The 12,714-nt window shown below is 56.9% G+C and overlaps 1 protein-coding gene across 2 annotated transcripts; it reads left to right on the forward strand.

Moving 5' to 3' along the window:
- The first annotated feature begins 929 nt into the window (after positions 1 to 929).
- On the forward strand, positions 930 to 12,240 carry Cbx6 (chromobox 6). 2 transcript variants are annotated; one of them, XM_013072480.3, is made up of 6 exons: positions 930 to 1,114; positions 1,410 to 1,933; positions 2,081 to 2,124; positions 2,267 to 2,332; positions 2,452 to 2,518; positions 6,750 to 12,240. In XM_013072480.3, the coding sequence occupies exons 2-6, from the start codon at positions 1,865 to 1,867 to the stop codon at positions 7,743 to 7,745; spliced, it is 1,242 nt and encodes a 413-aa protein (XP_012927934.2). In that variant the 5' UTR covers positions 930 to 1,114; positions 1,410 to 1,864; the 3' UTR covers positions 7,746 to 12,240. The 2 variants fall into 2 exon arrangements, with proteins under 2 accessions (XP_012927934.2, XP_004845647.2); XM_004845590.4 differs by lacking the exon at positions 930 to 1,114 and having other exon boundaries at positions 1,746 to 1,933; positions 6,804 to 12,240.
- Positions 12,241 to 12,714: the final 474 nt, after the last annotated feature.

Raw genomic sequence — 12,714 nt, forward strand, 5'->3', positions numbered from 1 at the left:
ACACGCATGCACACACACACACATACACTCACATACCTGCACAACTCACCTACCCACCTTCAGGAGGGCAGCTCTGCTCTGACACCAAGGTCTCCTCAGCTTGCCAGCTAACAGCTGTTTCTCAGAAGCTCCGAGACTTTAAAGGAAGAGGGCTTTCTCTCCAGGTAATACTTGGACATATATTGCAGGGATGGTTGATTTAAAACTGCAAGAACGGGTGTTGTAGCATAAAAATATAAAAACCATTCTTCCTAATAAACAAGTGATGGAAGCAAGAATCCTCATCCTTACACACCCACTCACACTCCTCCTCACCCCACCTCAGCCCCCACAGCCCCTGAAATGTTGCTGAAATCTGTGATATGTGACAGTGATACCAGAAGATATCTAATTCCTATCATTAAGGGTGCAAAGAGGATTCCAGAACAGTGTGAATAGTATGATTGTATTTTGATTTAAAAATTAGATATATATGATATACACATACAATGTATATATGTGTACATATTCACTTACAAGTGTGTTTATAGTTCATCCCCAGTACAAAAAAAAAAAAAAAGACAGAGCCTTGTGAATCTTGTGAGAACAAGTGTGTTTATATAGACGTTGAACAAAGGTTTTGTGGAGATTGTGGATAAAAGGGATTTTTGGTGGTTTGGTTTGGGTTTTTGAGACAGGGCCTCCCTATGAGGTCCAGGCTGACCTCAAATGTACTATAAATGTAGTCCAGACGAAGTGATCTGCCTGCCTCCGCGCGGGTTTTTGTTTTTCTTGCAATGTTTTTTAAAGATTTGTTTTGCAAAGAACAAGACCATTGGCATAACAGAAAATAGAGTTTAAATTATTTCAAAATAAAAGGCACGGAAGGGTTCGTGTACCGGGCAGCCCGGCCCAGCAGCCCTTCCCTGAGTCTCCCTAGAGCAATGGCGGAACTATCAGTCCGAGCTATGGGCTGTAGGCCAGAGACGTGCCGAGGGGCCTGAGAACCAGAACGCATACACACGACCGCGAGGGCGGGTTCTGCCGAGTGACCCACGGACGACCCGCTCTGGACCCAGCCTGCGTTAGGGGCGTTCTCGCCCGCCGCTTTCCAGCCCCCGCTGCCTCAAGTCCTGTACGTGGTCGCCGGGCCTCCTGGGAGAGGCAGGTGTCGCTGGACTGCGGTCGTGCCCCGGACGCCCCAGCTCACTTCTGCCTCCCCGGCCCGATTCACTGCACCCCCCCATTTCCTACGGTGGCGTTTTTGTTTTAATTCATCTAAACTGGTTACAAAACCATACTCCCACGAATACATAAATAATGGATAAGGATGGGGGGTAATGTCTTAAAGAAATTCCCGCAAGGCCTGGCAAGGCAACAGCAAATGCATTTCTGCTGTCTCATATTTAACTGTTTGCAAACTTCTACAGGAGGATGCGCAAGACTGTAGACTCGGGTTCCATCGCACTTCCCCGTCTGGGCCTGGCAAGACTTGCATGGGGGTTAAAAGAAGGGGAGAAGGCGGCAGCGACCGGGGCCGATAAGATGATGGGGAGCAGTGTACCACTGCACTGAGCCTCAGCGGCTTGGCGCAAGCCAGCCAGCCGTCCACCGGTCTCCCTCCCCGGACCCCACTGCCAAGCAAGGCCCCTTTAAGAGCCAGCGCGCGCCCCCGCCCCGCGAGCGCTCACTTTCCCTAGCAACCGCCCCGGGGGAGGGGGAGGTCCTGGCAACGGCGCACTGGCCGGGTGGGTCACGTGACGGCCCGCCGCTGGAACGCGAGCGCGCGCCCCGCCGGGGCCTGTGCGCTGCGCGCGTGCGCGAGCGGTGCAGCACCGGCCGCGGGAGCCGGGAGTATTATGGGCTGTGGGTGCTGCTGAGCAAGATGGAGCTGTCTGCAGTGGGCGAACGGGTCTTCGCGGCCGAATCCATCATCAAGCGGCGGATCCGCAAGGTGAGCCTCCGCTTGGGGCTGGTGCCAGGTCCGCGGGACCACGGGGAGAGGCGGTCCCGTTAGCCCGGCCTCCCCCGGGCCGCCGCCTGCGAGCGTCCCGCATCTTCCCCACCCCCACCCCCATTTTTCCCCCTCTCTGTTTTTCAGGGACGCATCGAGTACCTGGTGAAATGGAAGGGGTGGGCGATCAAGTAAGTGGCGCGGGGCGCGGGGCCGTGGGGGAGGGGCGGCAGCGGCCCTGGGCCGTGGGGAAGGGACGCGCGTGGGCTCCCTCGCCGCTCGCCTCTGCCTCCCGGGTTTTTACGTCGGTTTTGTGCACGCGTGGCCCTGCAGGTACAGCACCTGGGAGCCCGAGGAGAACATCCTGGACTCGCGGCTCATCGCCGCCTTCGAGCAGAAGTGAGTCGGGCCAGCTGGCAGGGCGCGGGCGGGAGGCGTGGAGCCGGGAGAGCCGAGCGCGGGCCGGGGCCGGGGCCGGGAAGGGGCTCCCGGTAACCTCTAGTGTTTCTTGGCCGCAGGGAGAGGGAGCGTGAGCTGTATGGGCCCAAGAAGAGGGGACCGAAGCCCAAAACTTTCCTCCTGAAGGTAACCTGGCGCGGCCCCAGCAGCCCCTTGTCGGGCCCCCATCCCTGCGCAGCGCGGGGCCTGGAAGGGAGGGACAGCTCCGCGGCCGCCAGGCGGGCGGGCTTTGCAGAGGCCCCAGCTGGGCAGGGGGTGGCGGGGAGCCCCGGAGCAGGCCCTGGCAGCGGGCCGCGGCAGGCTGAGCAAGCGAGGTCGGGGAGTGGGGATAATCCTCGTGAAGGAAGCCGGCCTCTGAGGGCGCACAGGGCTCCAGGATGGGGGTGGGAGAGGATGCCCACGGGAAGGGGTGGCAGGGGGCTGTTTCTGCCCTGTGTTTCCTCACTTGCCCTAGCCTTGAGCGCTGGGGCTGTGCCAGTGGGTGGAGTGTGAGCAGCACGCTGGGAGAGGTGCTTGGGAGACCACCTGCTCCTGCCCCCAGCTTCTTGCCTGTCTCGGGATTTATCCTGCACTCTCCCCGCCTCACTCGGGGTCCAGTTTGAGTTTGACCTTAAATCACTTCAACTTGATTATCAATCAGCCTGGGCCACAGACACTTGGGAGCCCTGAGCCTCAGTTTCTCCCCCTGCCCTGGAGGTTTAGTCAGGATGGGGTGGGGCAAGTACAGCCTGTTTACCTTGGCAGGGGAGGGAAGAACTTCCAGAGGAAGCCATTTTAGGGTCTTGGGGATATTGGTGAGAAAGTCTTTTCCCAGTCTGGGAAAAGGAGAACAAGAGGTGACAGGCAAGGCCGCAGGTGGAACTCACTGGGCAGGCTCTGTCAGTCTCCCTGTAGGACCAAAGGTGTGTCCAGGCCCTTTCCACCCAGCAGCTGGTGATTCTGTTTCTTTTCCCACCCAGGGAGGGCTGTTTTTGGAGAAGAGACTGCAGAATGCAGAACCTCTAAATCTCCAGATCATCTAAAAAGCTCAAAGCCCATGCAAGGTGGGGTGGGCCTATCCAGCTCACTCTGCCTCCTCTCCCAGGCGTAGGACCACATGTGTAGGGTTTGCTTTGGGCTTAATGCAGAAGTGAAAAAAATATTGCTTTCCAGAATTCCATATTTCTGTAACCGCTTCCCACAGTCACTGCTCGTCTTAGGGAATCCACCGAGCTACCTTAACCCTGGTGCTTCTCATCGGGAGAGATGGGGCTGGGCTGGGGCGGAGCAGCTGGAAGGCTGGTGGGCTGTGACAGCCTCTCAACGCATCTAGAGCGCCCTCTAGCGGTGATGTGGTGATGCTCAGGAATTTTAAATCGCAAAACACCTTTTTGTGATAGTTTTCATTCCTGAGCTCTTTTATGGGCCCAACACAGTGCTGAGCCCCCTGCATGGATTGTTTTCTTTAATTCTCACAACCCTGTGAAGTGAGGAATGTTAGCCCATTTCACAGATGAAAACAATCAAGGTCTAGCCAGGCATGGTGGTGCACGTCTGTAACCCCAGCACTTGGGAGGCTGAAGCAGGATTGCCGTGAATTTGAGGCCAGCTTAAATTACATAGTGAGACATTGTCTCAAAAAAAAAAAAACCCCACAGAGGGGAGATAATTTTCCTGAGATCTTGCCACCCAGCTTCCTGGCTTCATCTCTTTCTTCCCCTTGTCCCTCAAGGAGTACATGTCAGGTTAAGGGGCAAAGGTGGGGACACGCAGAAGGGTTGTGGAGATGGCAGAGATGGTGGGGTAAGGGGTATGGAGAGTCTGATAGCAGCAGCACCCTGACCCAGACCTTAAGAGACAGGTAGCTTGGTATTTGCAAGGGGTGGAGGAGACAGCTTGGGCTGAACCATTGTGGTCTCCATTGGGCAGTGTGGCAAAGTCAGCAGGTTACACCCAGCTCTTTCTGCTGGGAGCCATAAAGGGCACAGAGCCCATAAGATAGCTTCCATTATTCCCATTCCACACTGGGAGAAGCTGGCCAGCGAGGTTTCATAACTTGCCGGTGGTCACAGTTGACATCGGGAGGCCAGGTGCTTTAGCCTTTCATGCTGTCTGCAGTGCACAGCAGCCCTCGAGGACATGGCTGTCACCCAGCCCAGTGCTGCAATAAACATGTTGGCTCCAATTCTTTTTAGTTCAGGCAAATCCAGGTCCTGCTTTCAATTAATTTTTAACCTGAGGGAGAATTACGGCTCTTACATATTATTAGAATAACATTGAGAAATTGTAAAGGAAGAAGTATTTCTTGTAGAAAATTTGGGACGCACACATTGAAAAGGGATGATTTGTCATAAGCCCAACCCCCTGGGGCTCATTGGGTGTGAACTGAGTATTTGCTGTATCTAGGCAGGTGCCACCTGCCATCCGATGGTCACAGATATGCTGTGGGAGGTCCTGTTCTGATTGCAGAGAGGGAAAGTGAGGTCCAGGAAGTTCATCCTGCATCTCCATTGTTCCACACTGAACCTAGTTACAGAGGCAGGGTGCAGAGAGAGTAAACCCCAACTCGAGGGTCAGAAAGAGGGGATCCTCTGAGTGCCAGTGGGAATGTACTGCAGTGAGCCCTGAGCTTGCCCCTACCTTTGTCTAGGAAGGGGTGTGAGGGCCTCAGCCCCTGGGGAGCAGTGGAATCCAGTCAGCATCATCCCTGTGTGCTGCCACCTAGTGGCCAGAGGGATTGTAACCCAAGCACCCCCAGGTGATGGCAGCCTGGGCCTAGAGGACTCTGGCATTAGAGTGTTTTTCCCCAGGGGAGTGAGGGGCACATTCTAAATGAAGACATTCCCACTGGATAAGGCAGTCAGTCAGCAAACACCTGTTCTTGGGTTATCAGATATCCCCCCAGTACTGATTAAGCACCCAGCTCTGTGGGGAATAGGAATTAAGAGTGGCCCCAAAATGCCCCACATCAGGGTCCTCACAGACTATGGAAATATGTCCTTCCTTGGCCACCACTATCCCCAACTGGATCAAAGCGGTCACCACCTAACTAGAGCCAGGGGATGTATAGACCTGAGGTCCCCAGTGAAACCTGAGGTCAGCCATCGCTTGATGGTTCTATCCTCACACCACTGGACCATGGCCCACAGGCCTCCCTCTGCCTCCACCTCATGTTTTCACAGGCTGCCATGGCCTAGGGAGCTGCCTGGGCACAGCTGGTGCTCTGCAAGGGCCACCCAGGCGTCAGGACCCATATTGGCATTGCCCCCTCCACGTCTGGGATCTGTGCCCTGGCTGGGTTCCTCTAGGCATCTGTACTTCATGTGTTGCACCAAGCCATTCTGCATGTCTCTGTCCCCCCATGAGAGATCACAGCCCCTTGCAGGAAGCTATATGTAAGCGGAGGACAGCTTATATGACCCTGGGACATCCTCACTCCATTTGGGGACTTCTGACACAGAGCGTGTTGGATCCTGGAGTCTTTTGAAAACCCTGCTGTACCCTGCATCTCCCATGGGAAAGCAGATGAGCTGCGCAGAGCTCTGGGGCTCTGGAGAATCCCCAGCCCTGGAAAGAACCTGGGACTGTTCTCGAGGCTGCCCACAAACCTTGCCTCAGTCCCGCCCACTGCCATCTGGGCATAGAGATGTGGCGTGGTTGGGCCACTTACAAGCCTGTCCACACCAAACTCATGTCTGACCAGGTTGGGTTCCACCTCAGGCTTTGGGGTACAGGCTTTGGAATCCGCTGACCACAACTCATTGTGAGCCAAGCCCAGGCCACATAGGTGAAGCAGACCCAAGAGGACACGCACAGAAGCTAGGAGCATGCAGAAGGGGGCTAGAGGCCGAGGGGCTGTCCAGAGGTGTGGGTCACTAGGAAGCGGGTCGGAGCTGGAGGTCAGTCAAGACAAAGGCAGAGGGACATGGGGCACTGGGGATACTAAGTAGGCAGGGCTAGGTACCAGGGGAGCAGCAGGGACTCGCCCTCTTTGCTGTCACCAGGAATTGGTCCCTAGAGGCATCCCAGGCTGGACTGGGATCCTTCCCAGAGGAGCTGACCAGTGCCCTCAGCAAGGGCTCCCCACAGGTGTTGCATCCTGATTACTAACACTGAGCAGGCTGGGGATGAACTGAATCTGTCCCCAGGACCCCCAGCCCGCTTGTGGGGTAGAAAAAGTCTGAGACTTGGAGTTGGGCCTGACCCCCACCTTAGGCAAGTTGTGTCACGTCCCTGGGCCCATTTCCTCTTCTAAGTTGGAGTCCTAGGTACCACTGACTTGCTTCCTGTCCTCTTCGTGGATTGAGAGACTTGTGTAGGGCAGGCTCAGAGGTTAGCGGGAAGCCCTGAGGTCCCACCCTCACCCCTCTGCCCGCAGGCCCGGGCCCAGGCAGAGGCCCTCCGCATCAGTGATGTGCATTTCTCTGTCAAGCCGAGTGCCAGTGCCTCCTCACCCAAGCTGCACTCCAGCGCAGCCGTGCACAGGCTCAAGAAGGACATCCGCCGCTGCCACCGCATGTCCCGCCGCCCCCTGCCCCGTCCAGACCCCCAGGGAGGCAGCCCCGGCCTGCGCCCGCCCATCTCACCCTTCTCTGAGACGGTTCGCATCATCAATCGCAAAGTGAAGCCACGAGAGCCCAAGCGGAACCGCATCATCCTCAACCTGAAGGTGATAGACAAGGGCCCAGGTGCGGGGGGCACTGGGCAGGGCCCCGGGGCGCTCACCCGCCCCAAAGTCCCCTCAAGGAACCGCGTCATCGGCAAGAGCAAGAAGTTCAGCGAGAGCATCCTGCGCACACAGATCCGCCACATGAAGTTCGGAGCCTTCGCTCTCTACAAGCCCCCGCCCGCCCCGCTGTCGCCCCCGCCCGCCAGCAAGGCTGACCTTGCTGCGTCCCCAGGCCCGGGGCTGCTCCTGCCCACCCCCACGGCCACCTATGATGCCCGCAGCTCCAGCTCCTCTGGCTGCCCCTCGCCCACACCTCAGTCCTCCTCAGACCCCGACGACACACCCCCCAAGCTGCTCCCGGAGACCGTGAGGCCCTCTGCCCCCGAGTGGCACGAGCCCGAGGTGCTCGACCTGTCCATCCCTCCCGAGTCGGCAGCCACCAGCAAGCGGCCACCTCCTGAGGTCACTGCCGCTGCTGGCCAGGCACTTCCCCCAGCCCCGGAGCCCACTGGTGCCTCCTCTGAGCTGGAGGCTGGGAACTGGCGCCCGGAGATGTCGCCTTGCTCCAATGTGGTAGTCACCGACGTCACCAGCAATCTCCTGACGGTCACTATCAAGGAATTCTGCAACCCTGAGGATTTCGAGAAGGTGGCTGCTGGGGTAGCAGGTGCCGCGGGGGCCATTGGTAGTGGGGTGAGCAAGTGAGTCCCCCCAGGAGGGAGGCTTGGGGGGCTCCTGTCCGAAGTCACACTTGTGCTCCCACCCCACCCCTGCCCTTAGACCCGTCTGCCTGTGCTGTGCTTGTCTCACGTGGCTCGGTGTTGACCCAGAGATGGGGCTGGGCAGCTGGCCCCTCAGGGGCCAGCAGGTGGGCCAGTCCTAGACTAGGTTAGGGCTGGGGCAGGGCCGGGCGCTGAGAAGTGCTCCCTCGTCTCTTGCCACTGCCCCTGCCCATGCACAGTGGGGCCTGCTGGGTGGTCTCTGGGGAGCCCCAGACCTGGGGTTCCCCTGCCCCATCCATATCCCACCCCGCCGTCCCTCCCAGCTTGCTTCTTGCTCTCGTGTACAGCATCTGATCTCGGTGCTAACCCAGCAGCTGAGGGGCCCTTAGGAGACCCCCACCCAGGGTGGGCACAGCCCCTTCTGCCCATTTGGCAAAGCCCCAGACAGAGTGAAGGACGAGGCCAGATGGGCTCCTCTCTCCACACCAGTGAGCTTAGCAGCCACTTTTGGGCCAGTTCCATGCAGGCCCCTGGTGCCCACCCCTGCCTTTCTGAACCCCTTTTGAAGGCAGGAGGAGCTGACAGAATGCACCCTGCCACCACTTCTGGGCATCTAAAGCCCTTTTAGTTCTCGACCAAAGGTGCTACAAGAACCTACTGTGGAGACCCCAGCCGTGCATGTGTGTCCGCCCTGGGCAAGTGTGTACGTGGATCTGTATGTGCGTTGAGTGCTGGGTGCCATCCTTTCATGATGGTACCTTCACACCTCTTCGGAACAGGGTCCTAAAGGCCTGGTCCTGGCCCACCTTAGTGGGGCCTGGCACAGCCGGGTCTGGGCAGTCTGCTGTGGGAGCCCCAGTGTTCTGGGGCCAGTGAGCCCCAGGCCCCTCTCTCCAGTGGTCAGCCTGGCCAGTTGGGTCTGCCCTGCAGTCATTGCATGGTGGGGACTGTGGCAGAGAGCTGGTGTCCACACCGGCCTCCCCTTCTGCCCAGTGGTCAGGGAAGAAGGAGGAGACCTTGGAGACTTCCCGACTGTCTTCAGCTTCTCCCCCCCTTTCTTGGCTTCTGACCGCTGAAGCTTTTTCACAGCCCAGCCTGCTCAAAGCCACAGGAGGCCGGGATGCCCTGGGCAGCTTCCATTGCCCTATGCTGCCTGGGCACCAAGGCCTCCATGCCAGCAGCAGTGACCAAAGCCCCACTTTTAGGCTGGGCACCGGGAGGTAGGCAGACCAAAGGGGAGAGACCACATGTTCCAGATGGCAAGGGGATTGGTCACCAGGGGTGAACTGGCCTACTTTCGGCCACTGCCTAGGATTTGGACATGGGTGGCACATTCCTGTGTGTGGCTGGAGCTGGTTTCTTGTGTGTGCAGCTGTGGGTACCTCGTTCAGAAGCAGAATGACAAGAGGCAGGTGGGAAGGGAACCCGATCAGATGACCAGCCCTTGGTCCTGAGAGGAGGACACTTTCTTCTGAGTCTTCCTGCGAGGGCTGCAGCATGGCCTCACCCTCCCCAGTGCAGGGTATAGAACAGGCCCTCACAGGGTTTGAGATGGTGGCACTCCTGGGTCCCTTCCTGCCCTGCCCTTTGTGCAGGCCTTGTGACCGTCCAAGTGCCAATTGGCTTTTCCCCAAAATAAGGGCTGGTATTTCTCCTCTGTCGGTAGAGGTGATTTCCCCCTGACCCCTTCCCGGGTACGACTTACCTGGGTACAAGTTACAGGTGTTTCCAGAGACCATAGAAATGTGTTTTCCTGAGAGTCTGTGTCATTGGTGACTTTTTTTGTAAAAAAGTTGTGTTTTCAGAGGTGATTTTATGACAGGAAAGTGAAAGAATTAGTTTTACAAAAAAAAAAAAGGGAAAAAAAAGAAAAAAAAGAAAAAAAAAAGAAATAGAAAAAACTATTGCGGGATTCCTAAGGGAGCGGGGTGGGGGGAGAAAGATATTTAAAGAGAACCTAGTAGCGCGGCATTGCACAGCCGAGGTGGGGAGGTTAGGAGGGGCATCCCGGGCCTGGGGCTGCTGGCAGCTTGGACCCAGCCTGGCCACTGGCCACCTCTTTGGCCCAGGTGGGTGAGACTTCCCTGCCAGCCTGGGCCAGACTTCCACACCCGTCCTTGTCCTTGCTTGAAGGGAGAGGCCATAGCCTGTCCCAGGGGAGCTGGCCTGAAGCTGGGGTACCAGGCAGATAGAGGGCGAAGGCTCCGTGACTTGGGACCTGAGGGGGTCCACAGGGTCCTCCTCTGGCCTGTGGTTGATTTTCTCCAGGAAGCCTGTGAGTTCTTGCTCTCCTCCCTTTGCCAGCTTGTTGGTCCCTACCACTGCCACACCATGAGGGGGGGCAGCTCCCCCATCACCCCAAAGACCCTGACATCCCTGAGCTTCCCTGGCCAGGAGAGGGATGCAGGCTGCAGAAAGCTGTGAGCCCCAGGAGACTGTGACTGGAGTGGTGGGGAGAAGGCATTGCCCATGTCTTTCTGAGGCTTTCCAGGGGCCACACCATGCACGCACAGTGCCTGGAGGTGGGTGCTCCCAGGGGGCTGGGTGGGGACGGGATCAACAGCAAGCCAAGCCACCCTCTGTCCCCAGGAGGTGCAGTGCGGCCCACACGCCCTTGACCACACACTTGCATGTGGATCAGCCTCCTGTGGGCCCCTTCTCCACCCCTTGCTGCTTTTCCATTTGCCTAATTACCAAGCAGAAGTTGCAATCTGGTTTGCTTTATTTTTGTATGTGAAATAACCCCCAAAGCCCAAGCTCCCGAGTCCAGTGTTTCTTGGGCATCGGTTATCTCCCCTTAAATGCACCATCCTCCTTACCCACGAGTCGTAGGAATTAGGCGAAGTCTGGTGTATCTGGGTTGAATGAAAGAGTGGGGACCCATCCCTGTCTCATTTCCCCTCTGACCTCAGTCTGCCCTCCACGGAGGGGGTGTTCTGGGCAGCAGGGCCCTGGCCAAAGCACTGCTGGCGTTTAAGGACCAGGGGTGCTCCAGGCTGCTGGCCCAGGGCTTCCAGGCACCCACAGGCACCCTTATTCTCAGCCCTGCAAAGGGGTCGAGTCAGAATGAGCCTCTTCCTCCCCTTCCCTCTGATCAGGGAAGAGGTGAGGATCTCCAGCCTCCCGGGCATGTGGGCAGAGTGGAAGGGACCACCCCATTTCAGAGGCAGCTAAGCTGCTTCCCTGGGGTGACATGGCAGGCCTATCGCCCAAGCTGACCTGGCCTCTGGGGAACAGCCCTTCAAAAGGGGACCCCAAGGCCAGCACAAGGGGGATCCCTGAGCTGGGCAGCCCACAGCTGGAGGGTCAGCCCAGAGAAGGAAGCTCGGTCAGCCCCAGGTGGCTGGGCTGCCGCCGGCCTTTCCAACCTCTCTGGTCACCCAAGAAGATGCATCCCATTCTTCCCTTTTCTGTGGTTTGGTTTTGGGAGTTTGTTTTTTTTCTTTTTGCACTTCGCCCATGCTGGACAGTGGAGCCCTGCCTGCCCAGTTCTGCTCCCGGGCTCTCATGCACTAGCCCAAGGCAGCCTCTTTGGGGCTTGTATGGTTTAAGGAATCACTTTAAAAAAAAAAAAAAAAAAAAAAAAAGATGTTTAAGGGTTTTACTTTTTGCTGTTTGCATCTCCCCTCAATTCAGAAAGCCCAAGATGAGGGGCTATAGCCCCAGGAGAGGGCTCTCTGACCCTTTTCTTGCTAACACTGAGATATGGAAGTTGGGAGCCAGTTGGGTAGGGGTCCCAGACCCCACCTCCCAGCCTGCTTATCTCCTCGAGCCTTGAAGGAGTCAGCACTCCGCTCCACCAGAGAGTGCGCGCCTACTGTATGCAGAGCATCAGCTAGGCTACAGGGTCTGATGGTCTAGTGGGGGAAGCCACTCCCTAGGGGCCAGGTGGGAGCATGGAGCATTGGCCTGGCCTTGCTTGCTGTTGGGTGCAGGGGAGATGGAGACTTCTTTTGTTGGTTTTAATTTAAAAACACAAAGGCCTGAAGAAATATGTATCTTATAATTTTTTTAATTTTTGAAAAGCTCATTTAATGAATTGTGCACGAATGAATTCTATATATATAAAAATATACGTATATAGCTCTATATTTGGGGAGGGGCACTGTCTCTTTTTCTCTCGCATTTTTAAGATGAAGTGTTGTTGCCTTTGTCTGTGGTTCAACCATCCAGCTCCCAGCTGGCTAAACTTTGCCTCCAGTGGTTAAAGATGGGAATGTAGTAGGCTGGCAGGGGGGAAGTGGGGATGGGTCCCCCAGTCCACCCTGCCCCTCCCTGGTGGAGACAGAGGGCTTATTTTGGGTGTGGGTTTGGTTCTCTTGTTCCGGGTTCAGTGAATTCTGAGCCAGGGGAGGGCGGGTTCGTGCTGATTACTCTGTCTTGTATGTTTTGTTCTGCTGCTCTTTAATATTATATGCCAGGAAAGGGGAGTGAAAAGCCTTTTACCCCCAAATAAAATGTCACATTCCAAAACTACAGTCCAGCCCCCAGAGTGGGACGCATCTGCCTCGTTTTTTCTGCTGCGACTGTGATCATTAAAAAGCATCAGGTCCCACTGGACCTCTCCTGTCACAAGTGAGGAGGGGCAAGCCCTGTCCCTCCACTGGCCAGTGGCAGACCAGCCTTGTGCTCCTTCCAAGTCCTCCCCCGAGGTGACCTGAGCCAGGGGTACAGGACACAAGGGCGGTTAACACCGGGACTGCCACTTCCCGCAGCCTCATGAGACTGACTAGTAGCAAGTGGGAGGGAGGCTGAGGGTCCCTCCACGCCCCTCCCCCAGTTGGAATAACAGCATCCTTGGAGAGAACAGACCATGGCGTTGTCATAGGCCAGGAAGAGGGCACAGCAGCCTTTACCAGTGGTCCCCTCAGTCTGGTGCTGTGTATTCCCTTAACAAGCAGCCCTCACAGCTCTGAAGAGAGCCCTTGGCCTTTGCACTGTGTGCCCTTGGT

The sequence above is a fragment of the Heterocephalus glaber genome, unplaced genomic scaffold, assembly GCF_053883595.1.
Source record: "Heterocephalus glaber isolate CG9 unplaced genomic scaffold, H.glaber_assembly_v1.0 deba00001444, whole genome shotgun sequence".
Lineage (NCBI taxonomy): Eukaryota > Metazoa > Chordata > Mammalia > Rodentia > Bathyergidae > Heterocephalus > Heterocephalus glaber.

Excerpts from the sequence above, each read along its gene's own strand:
- Cbx6 (XM_013072480.3), top strand. The coding sequence starts at position 1,865 with ATGGAGCTGTCTGCAGTGGGCGAACGGGTCTTCGCGGCCGAATCCATC. Across the intron at positions 1,934-2,080 it reads TCAAGCGGCGGATCCGCAAG|GGACGCATCGAGTACCTGGT; the intron begins GTGAGCCTCCGC and ends TCTGTTTTTCAG. Across the intron at positions 2,125-2,266 it reads TGGAAGGGGTGGGCGATCAA|GTACAGCACCTGGGAGCCCG; the intron begins GTAAGTGGCGCG and ends GTGGCCCTGCAG.